This window comes from Prunus persica, chromosome G1, assembly GCF_000346465.2.
Source record: "Prunus persica cultivar Lovell chromosome G1, Prunus_persica_NCBIv2, whole genome shotgun sequence".
NCBI classification, from domain to species: domain Eukaryota; kingdom Viridiplantae; phylum Streptophyta; class Magnoliopsida; order Rosales; family Rosaceae; genus Prunus; species Prunus persica.
Window position 1 is genome coordinate 32,199,402 of NC_034009.1, and position 17,157 is coordinate 32,216,558.

The following is a 17,157-nucleotide window of genomic DNA, read 5'->3' on the forward strand; positions in this document are numbered from 1 at the left end:
TTTTTGTTTCACGGTATTCTCCTCATATATAATATTTACGAGTAATATATATTCAATTGAATTTCAATTTAATATTGGAAACGCATTAAGCAGAAGAACGTTATAAAGGTAAACCAAGAAGCATATATGATTGCTTTAGCAAGAAAATGGATGGTTTTTTGTTTCTTTTTCACATAGTGATATTCTAATTACTCTAATGTACATGAAGGGGATCGAACTCTTGTTACTTTAATTAGTACTATTAGATATTTACAAATTTTATTTTATGTAGATGTCTATATATTATTATCGTGTGAACATCATGTATTTTTTACTATCTTTCTTTATTTTCCTGACGTTCCTACAATAATAACATATAGACGTCTATATATAGGAGAAAAACTGTAGATATATAAATAGATAATAATATGAAGATGATGGCGTGGTGAGCCGGAAATTTGAGACTTTATAATGTTGGTAAACCAAGTCCGCAATAATCAGAATAGTCAAATACGTATGTCTCATATCAAGAAGACTCTCATCAACTCTCAAATCTCAATATTCTCAACAAAATATAAACAACTAAACACGACCAAAAACAAGAACATAAAAACAAAGAAATACAAAGAAACAAGGGTCAAAGATGAACAGCAGGGTAGGGCCATATGCATGGACTAGGACGTTTTAGGGTTCACATAGGCAGGCGGGCAGGGGTCCAGAGATCTCGTTGTGGGGCATATATGTTACGTACACAGACACAATACAACATCATTCACAGAAAACGTAAGTAGGACTAAAACATCTCATTCTCAGTCATCCGTGTCGACTTTCTTAAGCATGAAAATGAATCGGGTTTTAGCATTTCGGGTCAGGTCAAGGCCGCAGGGTTAGGTTAGGTCTAACTAATTTTCATATAGCTTTTTTTAAAAAAAAATTGTGGGATCTACTACAATATGAAGGACTGAGTCAGTAGCACATCACGTGTATCACACTAAAGAAAAAGAAGATGAATGAGAAAGGTATACGTGACCATTTGATCTTGATGAGTGAATGTTCATTATCTTTTCACCAACAAAAGGAGAAAATTAAATACAAAAAAAACAGATATTTTTGAAGAATGAAATATGTCACATGTACTATCTTATCCTAAAGGTTAGCCTTTCAATAGACAAATACGGTTTGCAAGTTGCCTGTAAATCTAATTCTTTATTTTTATTTTTTAACTTCAAAATGTTAATTAAACTATCGAACTAATTAAATCTCACTTTTTTAAAATAATTTAATTTAATTTTGCATGTTTGATAGATTTGGTGAATGACTACGGACATGATAAATGAGAATTATGGTACATAGATTATATAGTAAGGTGGAAATATGCTCAAAGTCAATTAATGTTGAACTGGGCAAAAAATTGAGGGTTGTCCCTAGGACGGCCTAGGCAGAGGAAGCATATTTTGTGGACTTTTAACCCAACATGGAAACTCTAGCTCTTTTTTTTTGGGTAAATAGCAGGACATGTCCCAATATTTGAAGGGTGTGATTAATTCTCGCTCTGGGTTCTGCTTGCCCCTGACCACAAATTGCTCCCAACTGATTTCAAATCTCTGCCATCGAGGCGCAAAGCCATATAATTTACCAACCGCACCACACGTTGTGGTTTCAAACCCCTAAACCCTCTAGCTCTTCCTTCAAATGTGAATGTGATACGCTACAAACCTTTGCCCTATAATTACTTTATTAGGAGGAGGAGGATTAATCCAAGTACAACTTGGGTTACTTTTCAATTAATAATGCGCAACCTATCAAAATAGGATAGGTACGTGTTTGACTTGAAACAACTTCATCCAAAAGTAAGAAAATATATATTCACTAACTCATAATTAACAAACACTAGTAAGTAAATGGAAACAAATTAATAGCAACATCCACATCCCAATCCCATATACCTTGCTTGATTGGATAATACATATATCACATTGTGCAAAAGTTGAGCCACTTCAAATTGCCTCCCACTATTGGCCGACCACATTCATTCGACACGTGGCGTTTCGTTAAATCTAGTGGCAACGGATCATTTCCAAATATATGTTAGCTAGTAGCATCATTATGTTGATAGCTAGTTATACTTATACATCATGGAGTTATAGCAACCATGTAATTAAGAATAATAATCATGGTGTTATAGATAGTGGGTTTCGAGTATAATCATGGTGTCATGCATCATATCCATATACTAGTGCTAGATAATACAGAAGATGCATTTATGTTACGTGGAATCTACGTCTTTGGAAAAATTAATGTTAATTAATCTCATTTTGAGAAAAACATGATTAGGTTTTCACTTTAAATAACTAGTGCCTTACACGTTTCAACTAATTGCATTGCATTGGTTATCATTAAGTAGTTAGCAAGCAAATCGATCATGAATATATGATATGTTTAGGTATGGGCCTTGGCTTGATGAGAGCCCATGTCCATCCAAACTTGAAATTAAACAAGCCCGCCTAACCTTGAAAGACCGAGCAAGCATAACGGCTACATGTTTTGCTTTTAGCTAGGCGTACGAATTGGTCTTTAAAAGGTCCATACGTATCTATCTATCCCAATGAAACATGTAATTCCAAATACAAATCCAACGGCCATTCCGACAATCATTCCTGTATATTTGTTTGATTCTCTGGGTGACCATGGTCCGAGAGAAGGATCATCATCAGGAAGCTCGGGTGGACAGGGGAGAATGAGGCCGCCGCAGAGACTATTATTCCCTCCTTCAAAGCTTGAACTTGAGAAGGTCCAGAACTGGCCTCCTCCAGGGATCATCCCATGTAATTCATTGTCTGCAACATTAAACTTTGACAGAAAGCTCAGATTAACCAACGAAGGCGGTATTATCCCCGAAAGCCTGTTACCAGACATATCCAGAGTCTCTAAGCTGATCATCCCAGATAAACTACTCGGAATTGGTCCCGATAGATTGTTGCATTTGAGATCCAACACATGAAGCAATCTCAGTTTCCCAAACTCTGGCCAGATTGGTCCACTCAGATTATTCTTACTAAGCTCCAGTGTAGGTGGAAAGCTTCGAGCTTGATTATACTGCAGTCCTTGTGCATTTACATTCCTTTTCATGAAAATAGGGAAATCAGGGGAAGGTTCCTCGATTGACATCCTCCTATCAATGAGGCTCCTTAGTCCAGTTATGCTTCTCGGGATTTCCCCACTAAAAGAATTGTTAGATAGGTCCAAGTAGAAGAGATTGCTAAAATTGCCAAACCAGACTGGAATTGTTCCTTCCAAGCGATTCCATGACAAATCCAGCAATTGCAATCTGCTGCTACTACTCAACCATTGGGGTATTGAACCTGTTAGCCTACAATTTGCAATGATGAGAACCTTCAACCTTTCAAAATGAAGGGTTGGATCAGCAGGCAATTCTTCGTCACGGAAATTCAAGGTGAGAACCAAAGTAGTTAGGTTCTGGCAATGCTGTAAGATTTTAAGGGCAGATGAAATATTGGAAGTGCTGGAATTTGACACAGAGAGGTAAGAGAGGCTATGAAAATTCTTGAAGCTTTCTGGTATTTGGCCACTAAAGTTGTTCCGGGCAAGATTTATGTTATTCAGATGCCGACAAGAGGGAAGATTGGACGGAATAGGCCCATCAAACCGATTGGAACCTAGATCAATAGTGGCCAAACTAGTCATTGCTGAACAGTTAAGATCAATTGAACCCTGCAATGAATTGTTTCTCACATTCAGCAAAGAGAGAGTTGGGGAAGCCGACAACGAAGGGGGCATTTGACCATCGAAATTATTTGAATGAGCTACAAAATACTGCAATCTCCCAAGGCTGTGGAAAACATCTGGGATAGTTCCTGAAAACAAATTGGTTGAGATATCCAAACGAACAAGGTTAATGAGGTTACCAATCTCTTTGCTCAGCCTCCCTGAAAACTTGTTATCTTGAATGCTCAATCTAGTTAGCTTCTGCAGCCTAAATAAGCCTTGAGATAAGCCACCTGTACACGTGAGAGCATTTGTGCTAAGATCGAGGTCCTCCAAGGCACTACAATTGCCAAGACCTGGTGGGAGATCACCAGTGAAATGGTTTACAGCCAAGTTCAGTGCCCGAAGCTGAGTAGAATTGTCACAGATGCTAGGTGGAAGGGAACCATTCAAAAAGTTTTGAGAAATGTCAAGGGATTGGATTGAAGGTAAATCAATATCGGCTGGAATGGGGCCAGAGAAGTCATTACAGCCCAAGTCTAAGAGCTCTAAATTTGGCAAATGGAAAAGCGAAATCGGAAGCGAGTGTTTGAGGAAATTGTGAGAGAGATTGAGGGTTCTAAGCTGGTCCAACATGCCTAAAGATTCAGAGAGGTTGCCCATTAGTCTTTTCGTTGGAAGCTCCAACTTAACCACTCTATAGGTATCAATAGAGGAATCGTTCAATCCAAGAGAGGATGAAGAGTTGCAAGTGATGCCTGCCCATTTACAGCAATCAGAGGAGAAGTTGTAGCCCCACCTCTCTAGCACAGTTTCTAAACCTTTCATGAAACCCTCCAATGCTTTCATATCATTTGGATTGCATGTCAGGTTCTGAGAGCTCGAAACCTGAGCTTGGAAGCAAAACCCAATAACAATGATGGCCACCCAGAAGTCTTGAGCACCCATATCAAAGAAACACTCAACACACCCACGAGAGACAGAGAGAACCAACTACCAGAAGAAGAACAGCGATGGTAATAAAAAGAGAAAGAAAAACGATAGGCGCACCTGTTAGATAGTGAAGACTTCAAGACGTAAATTCAAAGCGTGTTTTCGTTTTGGGAGAATGAAAACGTGCGAATTTGCGTTCGGTATGTCGTATGAGAAAACACGGAAAACGATTTATTGAAAACGGAAACAGAGCTTCTCTTTAAAATCTGAAAACAACGATATGACGTTTTCCGCATTTCCCAACTCGGTTTTCGTATAAAAGAAAAAAACATCTGAAACAGTGGACACTCTCTCCTGTGCAATTATCACTTTTTCCAGCAACTACAACAACTCATTGGCTGGATCTAAGATCTCATGAAGCTCTATCTTATTTTCCTCTTAGGGCTCGTTTGGTACACAGGACTGTCTTGGCATGGACTATGTTTAGGGACTGGTTTGGCTTGGCTTGGCTTGGTCTAAGTTGGATAACACTTATCCTGCGTTTGGTGTATGCTTGGACTATGACTAGAATTTTTTTTATTTTTTCAAAAATATCTATATATATGTATATATGTATTTTATAATATATAAAATATATATGTATATATACATACATATAATATATATATGTATATATACATGTATATAAGTATATTATAATAATATTATATATTTTAAATAATATAAACGTACATACATATATATAAGTGTATATAGGTGTATATATGTATATTATAATATACATGGGTATAATACATATACATATATTTATATATATGTATGTATAATATAATATATATAATATATATGGGTATGTTATAATAATAATAATAATATACATGTATATACGTGTATATATGTATTTATATATACATATACATTATATATTATAAAATACATATGTATATATATTATATGTATATATATTATATATTATAATATACATATATATACGTATATACATGTATATAATATATGTGTATATAGGTGTATCTATATATTATAATATATACATGGGTATAATACATATACATATATATGTATATTATAATAGATAATATATATGGGTATGTTATAATAATAATATACATGTATATATGTATATTATAATATATATATATACATATAGTATAAATATATAATGTATATGTGTATATACGTGTGTATATGTATATTATAATACATACATGGGTATAATATATATACACATATATGTATATATACTTATATATATTACATATATACATGTATGCTATTATTATAATATTAATATGTATGTGTATATGAGTATATTATAATAATAATATACGTGTATATATCTATATGTATTTATATATTATATATGTATATATGTGTTTATATATATATATATGTATATACGTGTATATATGTACATTAATATATAATATAATATATATTACATATATACATGTATACATGTATGTATTATTATAATATTAATATGTATGTGTATATGAGTATATTATAATAATAATATATGTGTATATATCTATATGTATTTATATATATATTATATATGTATATATGTACATTATAGTATATGTGTATGTAATAATAATAATAATAATAATAATAATAATAATAATATATGTTATTAGTATTACAATATAATATATGCATCTTATATATTGGTGAACATAGGACTAGCTAATCTTCCCTTTCTACATGGGTTTAGTAGTCCCCTCCTAGTGAGGTATTTTTGGTGGGCCCGGTATTAGCAATCCCATCTAAGACTAGAATTAAATGAAACAAACATGGTACTAAATTTAGTCCAATCCAGTCCAAGCCAAGCCTGTGTACCAAACGACCCCTTAGTTTATTATTTCTCAAAACGAGATTGATTTCCCTTATATATGCTTTCTTCTTCTTTATTTCTGGGTTGAATCTTGGGTATTTACTGAAATCTCAGTTTGTTCATGATTTCAAAGTACATCAATTGTGCAGAGATTGTGTTATCTTTGGCCAAAGAGATAGATCTTCTGTTTCTTTCTTAATAGAATTGACCACCTTTGTGTAAATTTTCTTGGGTTCTTTTTTTACCCCAGTATTTTATTGGGTTGTTCGATCTTTTTTTTTTCTTTAATTTTATTTAGACATAAATAATCATACCCATAAATTATTTAAATATAAAAAAGACCAGCCAATAAGTTGTAATTAGAGAATTTTAACAATCCAACAAAAAATGCCTTGAAAAATATTCAAAGTCGCTTTTAATTAAACTTACATCGTTTTTTGTTTATGTTATTCTCAAATTGCTACAAGATGCATTCTCCAATCTTGAAAATACAAATTCGTTTTATCGTTTTCATTATCTAAAAATATGATCCAAAAACATTACTAAACGGCCCCTGATGAATCCATTGTAGAAAAGTTCTAAAACAAAAAATTTCCTCACTAAATACTATTATCCATCAATACATATAACGTCTCAAATAATTTTTACTTCAATTTTGTAATGTTATATTTATTAATTTTTATGAATATTTTAATCTAAATAAACTAAATTGTAAAAACTTAAAAAATAATTACACACGCAAAATTAGAACAACATTTAAAAAAAAAAAACAAATAATGAAAGAAGAATGAGTAAAACTTTGACCAGTACTGTTGTATACTAGTAATGCATTAGTTAGTTGTGACTGGATTTGGGCCAAAATTCCATTTTGGAGATTGCCTCACCCACCGTTGAAAATGTTGTCTATTCGCCTTGTCCACACTTAGCTACAAGGTAATTAGAGAAGACTTCACTATTTGTCAATGTGAGTTATTTATTTAATATTAATTTATATTCCTTATTTCTATCGCTTTTTAAGCAAAACATCCAATATGAATATTGAAAACAAAAAATTAAGGAGAGTACGACTGCAAGAGTTCGGGTAAGTACAACCACAAAAAGTTAATAGCAAAAATGAGAATTTTATTATTCATCAATACCAATGAGGTCTCAAACATTTTTTACTTCAATTAACCTTAAGTTTTTTACTTCATTTTTTACTGTTATCTTGATTTATTTTTACTTCAATTAACCTTAAGTTTTTTACTGTTAAATTTTATTTTAGAAACTTAAAATATAATTACACAAAATTAGAACAACATTTTAAGTAAGAGTGTGTGATTGTGGTCACCTACCTTTGGATATTAATTCAATGGTTCAAAAAAGTTTCTTAAAATGAGTGCAAGAGTGAGTAAATCGTTAAATTTATAACTAACGGTGAGTGACCACAAATCTCTTGGACTTCTGTAGTCCAAGTGATGAAGTGTAAGAGTGAGTGAACCGTTGAATTTATATTCAATGGTGAGTGACCACAAATCTCTTGGACCCATGTAGTCCATGAGATCAGGACTGTGAACAAAACAGTCTCGATCTCTTAGACTACATGAGTCCAAGAGATTGTGGTCACCCACCGTTGGATATTAATTTAATGGTTCAAAAAAGTTTCTTAAAAGGAGTGTAAGAGTGAGTGAACTGTTGAATTTATATCCAACGGTGAGTGACCATAAATCTCTTGGACACCTGTAGTCCAAGAGATAAGAACTCCTGTAGTCCAAGAGATAAGGACTGTGAACAAAACAGTCTCGATCTCTTAAACTACAGGAGTCCAAGAGATTGCGGTCACTCACCGTTTGATATTAATTCAATGGTTCAAAAAAGTTTCTTAAAAGGAGTACAAGAGTGAGTGAACCGTTGAATTTATATCCAACGGTGAGTGATCACAAATCTCTTGGATCCATGTAATCCAAGAGATCAGGACTGTGAACAAAACAGTCTCGATCTCTTAGACCACAGGAGTCCAATAGATTGTGGTCACCCACCGTTGGATATTAATCCAATTGTTCAAAAAAGTTTCTTAAAAGGAGTGTAAGAGTGAATGAACCGTTGAATTTATATCCAACAATGAATGACCACAAATCTTTTAGACCCCTGTAGCCCAAAAGATCATAGGGTTGAACAAAAATGAAAGAAGAATGAACTGGAATTCCATTCTAGTGCCACTTGGACTCTTGCCGTGTCAATGGACCAACCTTGCTTAATCATTCCGGATTCCTTTTGTAGACTAGTAGTTAGTCACGAACCTAAATTAACGGCATTCCTAACGAACCCTTGCATTTACATAAACACCCCTACATTCACACACGATTAACAGACGGCACCAGGCTCCAAAGCATGTGAAAGTTGAAAGTTGAAAGCAAGTGCGGTAGGGGCATTTCGGTAACTTCGAATTGAATTTGAAACCCCCCCACAGATTGCGGTTAAAGTGGGGCCAATGATATTTGTTAGGTTGGGCCGGCGACCCAATTGGATAGGGCCCAAAAAGAGTCCAAATGTCTGAACGTGTTTGACCTCTTCTTGTTTATTAAAATACGATTCCATAAAACCTCTGGGAATTTCCTCCATAAAACCTCTCCGAATTCATCGTTCTCTCTCTATATCTATCTAACCCATTTCCTTTGCTTTCTTCGCTTCCCTTTTTGTCCACTCTCAACCTCTCCCTTTCCCTCTTTTATGATCTTCTCCTCTTCCTAGGGTTTCCTGTTTTCCGTTTTCCGTTTTCCTAAACAAGAAAGATTTGCATTTCCTTTCTTATAAGGAAAGGAAATAATGGATTCTTCCCCGAAAGGAATGGAAAACAATGCTGTTGAGGTTAGAATTTGTAAAGCTGCCGGAAAATTAAATGACGCACCGGCCAATGGGCTTTTCCCGGAAAGCCCCAGAAAGTGCGACAAAATGAATCATTCAAATTCAATCCCCAACGGTATTTGTGGAAAACCGGAACAGAAAGATTATGATGATCAGGAAGAACAGGGAGATCACTTTTCGGAAATTGAGATTGCGAATGGAAGAAATGGTTACCTCGAAGACCACGACGACGCCGGTTCCTCCTCCTCGATGACCGAAAACTCGGACGAGTTTCAAACGGTTTCGCCCGAAAAGTCCGAGCACGTGAAATTAGCCGTTGATAAGCCCAATACAGAAAACAACGGAGGCGCAGGGATCCTCCGACCTCATGCGCACCTTCCGAAGCCAGAGGCACCGCCTGGCCTTAACAGCTCACCCCCAGCTTCTCCAAACGGCGACGCTTCAGCTAACCAGAAGTTCGGCGTCGCCATGCCGGCGATCGGGAAGCTCATCCGAGAGAGAAGCAGCAATTTCTCGGCGGCGTTCGTGAGGAGATTGTCGTCGCTAAAGGATAACAACAATGACACCGAAGAAGATCCAAAATCGAATAAGCGGGACGTGACCGAGTTCAATCTCTCCGGCCTCAAAGTGACGGTCAAGCTCAAGACCGAGTCTGATGATCATCAGCAACAAGGACAAACACTCAAAGGTCGAATCAGCTTCTTCTCTCGATCGAATTGCAGGGACTGCACAGCGGTGCGAAGTTTTCTGAGAGAGAAGGGACTGAAATTCGTGGAGATCAACATCGACGTGTATCCGAATCGCGAAAAAGAGCTTGTAGAGAGGACAGGGACGTCGTCCGTACCTCAGATATTCTTCAACGAGAAGTTGTTTGGGGGTCTTGTGGCGCTCAACTCGTTGAGGAACAGTGGAGGATTTGACCAGAGGTTGAAGGAGATGCTTAGCTCGAAATGTCCCGATGACGCACCTGCAACCCCCGTGTACGGCTTCGATGATCCCGAGGAGGAATGGACGGACCAGATGATCGGGATTGTTAAGGTGTTGAGACTGAGGTTACCTATTCAGGACCGTCTGATGAAAATGAAGATCGTCAAAAACTGCTTCGCTGGGAGCGAGATGGTGGAGGTCCTCATTCAGCACTTGGACTGTGGGCGTAGAAAGGTACGGACCTCCAAATTTCCCAAATCTATTTTTTACCGTTATTCTCCGTGTTGCGGACCACTGTAACCACTGGGCTCGCGGCTTCGTGTTCTTTTGGTTTGAAATAAATTCCGCGGGACTATTTGGTTACAGTGTGCTGCGTGGCATTAAATTTAATCGCTGGCCTGGCCTGCTACGTATCGAATCGCTGACTAGCCGTAATCTACTGATTATGTTTAAATAAAATATTAGTAACCGCTAAAAAAAATTCAGCGATACTGGCTCTTGTCCTTTCGGATAAACCCATGAATTCGCTTGGCGTCTTCGACACGCCCACAGGCAACATGAATGATGACGACTATATTCGCAAAATGATAAAATTAATACGAAAAATACAATTACATCATTGATTAATTAAATTAATAGTGTGGTATTTGGTTGGTTAATAATATGGGTTACCGATCCAAACCTACTAGCTATTTTTTCGTCATTCTCTGTAGCTACATCTTTCCATTGGATTGAGTAATTTAGTCTAATTCCATTAGATTTATGGAAAACATTATGACATCTACAATATCAAGTGACTGCTATTATTATAAGGAGCTTTCCAGTGGGCCCCACTCTCTCTGTTGGATTTATTTTCTAACGCTCCTCCTTTTGCATTCAATTTTATCCCTGCCCAATGAGACTAGTTGAGCCGGTGGAGCATGTTTTTGGTCAAGTTATGTTTGCCTTTTGAATGATTCCTTCAAAAACAAGAAAAGGTTCTGAAGGGGTCCCGTCCCAATGAAAGGGTCCCGCTATATATATATATATATATATATATATATCATGTGGAACACACTCAGTCAGATGTTGGCTCCTTTCCACCCACGAAAAAGTAAACGCGTAACGTTTTTGACATGGCAATGTAGCCCCAACGCTTATAATTTTCCAGATATTTCATAATTGCTAGGAATTGGTCCGAGTTTTCAAATCTATCGTTTTAATTTATAATGATGACGGATAATTACTCCTTTTTAATTTTATTTTCTTGAAATTTAAAAGTTTTGGTTTGGTAGTGTTGACTTCAACAACTTGAGAATTATTCCACATTTTACCCAAGTGCGGCAGCCAAATGTTTTGAATGAGTCCTTGAATCTTAATCTTTTGAGTCCATTCTCAGATACACTGAGGGCATTACACGGACGTTGCACTTATCTCTCTAGTAACAGATGTTAATGAATTGTATGTTAACACATGCAGGCAGTTGAGATTGGGAGGCAGCTCGCCAGGAAGCACTTCATTCATCACGTCTTTGGGTAAGAAAACATCTCTTGAACCATCTGAAACTGAGGACATTGGTGTAGTTTTATACATATGTATTTATCCTTCTTGTATTTGTGTAGGGAAAATGATTTTGAAGATGGAAACCACTTTTATCGCTTCCTTGAGCATGAACCATTTATTCCCAAATGCTTTAATTTCCGAGGATCCATAAGTGATACCGAACCCAAGTCTGCAGCTAAAGTTGGCCAAAGGCTCACCAAGATCATGTCTGCCATACTCGAGTCCTATGCCTCAGACGACAGGCGCCATCTTGATTACATTGGCATAAGCAACAGTGAGGAGTTCCGAAGGTAAGATCAATTACTGCTTTTCGTGGATTTACTTTGTTCCATTTATAATAAACTGATATTATAAATGTAGTATATATAGATTATAAATTGAAGAAATTAAAAGGTAGTTGCTCTTGGTTATGTCTAATCTGCTGTCACTAACTGTGCAATAAACAGTAGACTAGGCTGCAGATGCAATTACATAAGCATTTTAGTAGTAACTCTATACGCAGAAGTTTCCCCAATTTGGTTTACATTGCATATTTTAAAGATATAAATATGATGAAGTGGCTTCCTCTTTGAATGAAATAGTTTGATTGGTTTCATTTGCTTTACTATTTTACTTTCATACTGAAGATTTTTTCAAACTATTGATATATTGATGCTTATTATGTGTGTCATCTCCATTGCCAATTACAGGAACTTCTGTTTTAAGCTAATTCCTTCCTTCTCCTAAATGCAGGTACATAAATTTGGTTCAAGAACTTCACCGAGTGAACCTTTTTGAACTCTCTCCAGATGCGAGGCTATCCTTCTTTTTGAACCTCTACAATGCCATAGTCATCCATGCAGTTATCAGGGTAGGGCGTCCACAAGGTGTAATTGAAAGGAGATCCTTCTTTTCTGAATTCCAATATTTAGTTGGTGGACATCCTTACTCCCTCAATACCATCGAAAATGGGATCCTTAGAAACAACCGTAGACCTCCTTATTCCTTGGTCAAGCCTTTTGGAGCTGGAGACAACCGTACAGAGGTGAGCAAGACAATTAATCTCCAATTCTTATGTCATATCCCCCCTCTAAGCCTTGGACAATATAACTGTTCTGGAATAAAATTTTCTGCAGTTTCATTAGCAAAGAAGATCAATTTCTTAAGATTTTTGAAACTTTTCCTTCATATGTAGTCATACATACTAAGGGTTGGTTGGAAGATCAATCTCAGCATGTAAAAGTATCGTAACAGTAAACTGTTGCAGTTAGTTTGTTTGCATACATATTCTCAATCTCTGACAATAGTACTAAGTCTCATTTCATCCAATACAATTCAGCTTGCTTGTGCTAAAGTGAATCCATTAATTCACTTTGGACTCTGTAACGGGACAAGGTCAGGCCCAACTGTAAGGTTCTTCTCGCCACAAGGAGTTGAAGCTGAATTAAGATTTGCAGCAAGAGAGTTCTTTAAGAGTGGTGGAATGGAAGTGAACTTGGAGAAGAGGACTGTGTATCTCACCCAAATTATCAAATGGTGAGCCATCGAATCATTGACCTTTTCAATGCTGAAGATAAAAATGTTTCTACTTCTTATATAAATGTTCACGCGCTGTACTTTCTATTGAAAAATAATAATTATGCAGGTTCAATGGTGATTTTGGACAAGAAAAAGAAATTCTAAAGTGGATCCTCAATTACTTGGATGCAACCAGAGCCGGTCTTTTGACACATCTTTTGGGCGATGGAGGTCCTATAAATATCGTGTACCAGAACTACGATTGGTCCATGAACTCATGAGTCTTTATGGTGCCGCTGTTTAAAAACTGAAACTTATCACAAGTGATATTTGTACACTTGCATTATTGGCAAGGGAAATATTGTATATAATACCTCAATTTTGAAAGAAGAATAGAGGAACTGCTGTTAATTTGTATGCGTTGTGAGCCTTCCCTTTGTTGGAAAGATAAAAGGGGGAGAGGGGCAGGGAATGGAGCCACTTTAGATGATTGTTCAAAACAGGGAAGGTGAAGGCATTGTAATTGGGAACCGGCAATGTTTACTGTTAAGCTTAGCAACATTTGGGCGCTAAACTGCGTAACGAGATTTCCCTTGTAAATTATTCTTGTGTTATGAATTCAGTTTTGCTGCCTTTTGAATGATATTGGGTTGCAGCTAGTTTTGGATCCAGTATAAAACATTTGTTTGTTCTGCAACTTGTTACTAATCCATACAGAAACTGTTCACGTTTTATTTTTATTTATAAAAAAGCCAAGCAAAGCTTATAACAATAGCGGGTCATTCTGAAATAATTCCTCAAAGATGTCATGAATTTGGATAATTTTCATTCAACTTATAATATGTACTTTTTTGGAATTATTATGGTTCCTAACTCAAGTTCATGACTTTTCTCATTGTAAGTAAACATCTCATTAAAAGACTTTCATCTGTTCCCGATCAATAACGCTATAATAAACGTGATAACACTTTCACGTGACAAAGCATTATTTGTCCGGCCGTTGCAACTAAGTTTTTCTCCTTATACTGCCCCAAATAAAAAATTCAACTCATATATTATCTCTGAGAAATTTTCTGCACACATTTAGTAAAGAGTCGACTTAATTAAATTCCTGAAGTTACACTCTTCCAAGTTTTTACAACTTCATTAAAAAGTCTACAAAACACTTTTCAATTTATTTTCCGGACTGCCAGAGGTAGAGCCCATTTTAAATATTACGCTGGGCCTTGGTTTCCTTAGTCAGAGCCCGTTTTAAATATCCAAATGGCCTATTCTAATTCCCTCCTCTTGTTCCCGCCAAAAAACCTGAAAATGGGAAAATAAATCCAGAGAGTGAGTAATGAAATAAAAAGCAAAGTAGCAGTGGTTGGTTGCAGAAAACCAAATCAGAAGAAAATGGACAAGGCACCAGCAACCGGATGCTACAAGTGCGGCCGACCAGGCCACTGGTCACGTGACTGCCCTTCCTCCGCCCCTGCCCCAAATTCCAATTCTAACCCCGATCCTAATCCCAATCCCAATCCCAATCCTAACCCTAACCCTAAGCCTACCAATCCCAATTCCTCTTCTTATTCTTTCAAGAGCGGTACTGGTGTAGGAGGAAGCGGTGCTTCGAAGGCGAAAAAGGTGTCAGTTCCGAAGACTAGGCCGAAGCTGACCCCGCAGCTGCTTCTCTCAGATGATGGCCTCGGCTATGTCCTCCGCCACTTCCCTCGCGCTTTCAAGTACCGTGGCCGCGGAAACGAGGTCTCATATTCAATTATACTCTTGTTTCTTTTCTTTTGCGGAAGAAAATTCATCATGTGATGCTAAAAAGTTTTTTGCAATTTTTGCAGGTTAGAGATTTGGGGAACCTAATTGGGCTGTACACCGAATGGCACTCACGTTTGCTCCCATATTACTCATTTGATCAGTTTGTTCATAAGGTCGAACAAGTTGCTTCCACTAGACAAGTAAAGGTACTGATCTCTCTATATCTTTTATTTATTTATAATAAAAGCAAATAAATTCCTTTGGAGTTTGGACTCTGCTTTAATCTTTTACTCTTTGTGTGCAAATTTTTCAATTAAATGTTTCATTTTTTTTATATTAGATGTCTCTTAGAGAATTGAGAGAAAGAGTTGCAAGTGGAGGAGACCCGACAAAGTTGCGTGAACCACCAGTCGAACAAGGCAATCCAAATGATCAACAGGGTATTATGCTGTCATTAACTCATTTTTGTAAATTGTATAATAGCTCTAATTCAACAGTGTATTAGGCTACAGCTTCAACAATGTCTTGAGTGCATATTGCCTGAGTTGTTTGGTATTAATTGGAAAATGCAATTACTCTACTATTGTAACAAAAGACCTGTCAAGAAAATTGAAAAAAGAATAACACATTCTCTGCAAAAGCTTATTGGAGTAACTGACTGATGAGAAAAGTAGCTCAATATTCATTAATGACTATGGTAATGGAATCCTTAGAGGTTGAGGTTATAACCCAATTAAGAAATTTTTCGTATAGAGTACTTTTACCATGATCTTAGTATGCTACGATAATGGATTGGCTGCTGAGTGGAGCACGAATAATGCTGAGAGGTGAACATCATTGCACCAGAGATTAGTTGTTCTGTATCCACATGAAAGATGTCAGGGAGAATGATATTGATAAGTGGAAATCTACTGCCATTATTTCTATGTTTCTTCGCTTTTAAATAATAATAATTAAGTTGGAAGGTCTTCTTTTCTGTATGAAATCATTTAATTAGAAGTTTTTGGGTCGTTCTTCAGTATTTGTAATAATATTTTTGTTTGATCAATGATATTTGAACTATTTGCTTTGGAAACAACCGCTGTTTTCCATGTTCCCATGTTGAATTCTGATCCTATTAATTTTCTGCAGAAACCTTGAACCCTGAGGGACCAAGCCATCAGCCGGGAGGTTTGTCTTCAGGGAACCATGATGCTGATGATATGCAGGAAGATATGCTTCACGAAATTTACGAGAAAGCCACTGAAGTATGTGCTGCTATTTTATTCAATTTAGTTTATTCAAGTTTTCTGTGGGTTCATATATAAGCTTGATTTGTTATGAAGTATTTGCTTGTCTTGAGTGTTTACCACTGAAGATAACCATCACAGGATTCTTTTGAAGATATATGAAAGGCATTTCACTAGAAAATATTGATAGAGAACCTTGTAAAGTTGACGTTTCACTGAACAATGCTGCTGCGTTTGTTGTCCCTAGTACCTGTGTGCAAAAGTTTGATGGTCCCCCTTTGCTTTGCTAATTGTAGGAACCCTCTGAGCATTTGCATGGTGATATGGTTGCTGCTAGTATATCTGCACCTGGTAGTTTTCTGAAAGAATTAACCAATCAATTTCCGAATAATGAAGCTAGTGAATCCAAGGAAAATCAGATGACAGATGAACAGAGAGCACGAATGGAAGCTAGCAGATTGAAGGCCCTTGAGAAAGCTGCAGCAAGGCGCCGCCAATTGCAAGTGGCTTGAGTTTCTGTATTTCTTCTGTCCTGTTCTAAATTCTGTTTCATTGTGTTGAGCTATGGATGGCAATTGAACTCATGGATAATAGGCATCAAGGCAGAAGTTTGTGTCTTGATATTCTTTGTACGACAAAGTTGTTCAACATATTTTTGTTTTTTTATGTTTTGTCTGGGGCCTCTCTTTCTTGTAATGTTTGGTTTAGACTGGCCCAGTCTGTGTTGGTCAAGGATGTTGGGCTTCCGTGGATGAGTGTATGTATTAAAATCAAAGTCATGTAAGTTAGTAGGGTATAATAATAATATTAGCATTATTTATTTGTTTCGATTAGTCTTAATCTAGTAGTCTCACTCAAACTAAAACCAAATAT

The 17,157-nt window shown here is 36.5% G+C and overlaps 3 protein-coding genes across 3 annotated transcripts; 2 read left to right on the forward strand and 1 right to left on the reverse strand.

Annotated features, from left to right (window-relative positions):
• LOC18793371 (phytosulfokine receptor 1) lies at positions 2,384 to 4,907 on the reverse strand. Its single transcript, XM_007225118.2, has one exon. It carries the CDS (start codon positions 4,651 to 4,653, stop codon positions 2,554 to 2,556), a length of 2,100 nt encoding a protein of 699 aa, XP_007225180.1. The 5' UTR covers positions 4,654 to 4,907; the 3' UTR covers positions 2,384 to 2,553.
• LOC18791582 lies at positions 8,704 to 13,862 on the forward strand. Its single transcript, XM_020554767.1, has 6 exons — positions 8,704 to 10,498; positions 11,723 to 11,778; positions 11,866 to 12,096; positions 12,539 to 12,830; positions 13,125 to 13,321; positions 13,431 to 13,862. The coding sequence occupies exons 1-6, from the start codon at positions 9,299 to 9,301 to the stop codon at positions 13,582 to 13,584; spliced, it is 2,130 nt and encodes a 709-aa protein (XP_020410356.1). The 5' UTR covers positions 8,704 to 9,298; the 3' UTR covers positions 13,585 to 13,862.
• Positions 14,551 to 17,110, forward strand: LOC18791543 (chromosome segregation in meiosis protein 3). The gene is made up of 5 exons (XM_007227658.2): positions 14,551 to 15,049; positions 15,139 to 15,261; positions 15,396 to 15,495; positions 16,187 to 16,302; positions 16,581 to 17,110. Exons 1-5 carry the CDS (start codon positions 14,699 to 14,701, stop codon positions 16,794 to 16,796), a joined length of 906 nt encoding a protein of 301 aa, XP_007227720.1. The 5' UTR covers positions 14,551 to 14,698; the 3' UTR covers positions 16,797 to 17,110.

Bases quoted from the DNA above. Each gene is read 5' to 3' on its own strand.
- LOC18793371 (XM_007225118.2), bottom strand. From the start codon at position 4,653: ATGGGTGCTCAAGACTTCTGGGTGGCCATCATTGTTATTGGGTTTTGC.
- LOC18791582 (XM_020554767.1), top strand. From the start codon at position 9,299: ATGGATTCTTCCCCGAAAGGAATGGAAAACAATGCTGTTGAGGTTAGA. The intron at 11,779-11,865 runs GTAAGAAAACAT...GTATTTGTGTAG, and splicing joins TTCATTCATCACGTCTTTGG to GGAAAATGATTTTGAAGATG. The intron at 12,831-13,124 runs GTGAGCAAGACA...AATACAATTCAG, and splicing joins CTGGAGACAACCGTACAGAG to CTTGCTTGTGCTAAAGTGAA.
- LOC18791543 (XM_007227658.2), top strand. From the start codon at position 14,699: ATGGACAAGGCACCAGCAACCGGATGCTACAAGTGCGGCCGACCAGGC. The intron at 15,262-15,395 runs GTACTGATCTCT...TTTTTATATTAG, and splicing joins CTTCCACTAGACAAGTAAAG to ATGTCTCTTAGAGAATTGAG. The intron at 16,303-16,580 runs GTATGTGCTGCT...TGCTAATTGTAG, and splicing joins TTTACGAGAAAGCCACTGAA to GAACCCTCTGAGCATTTGCA.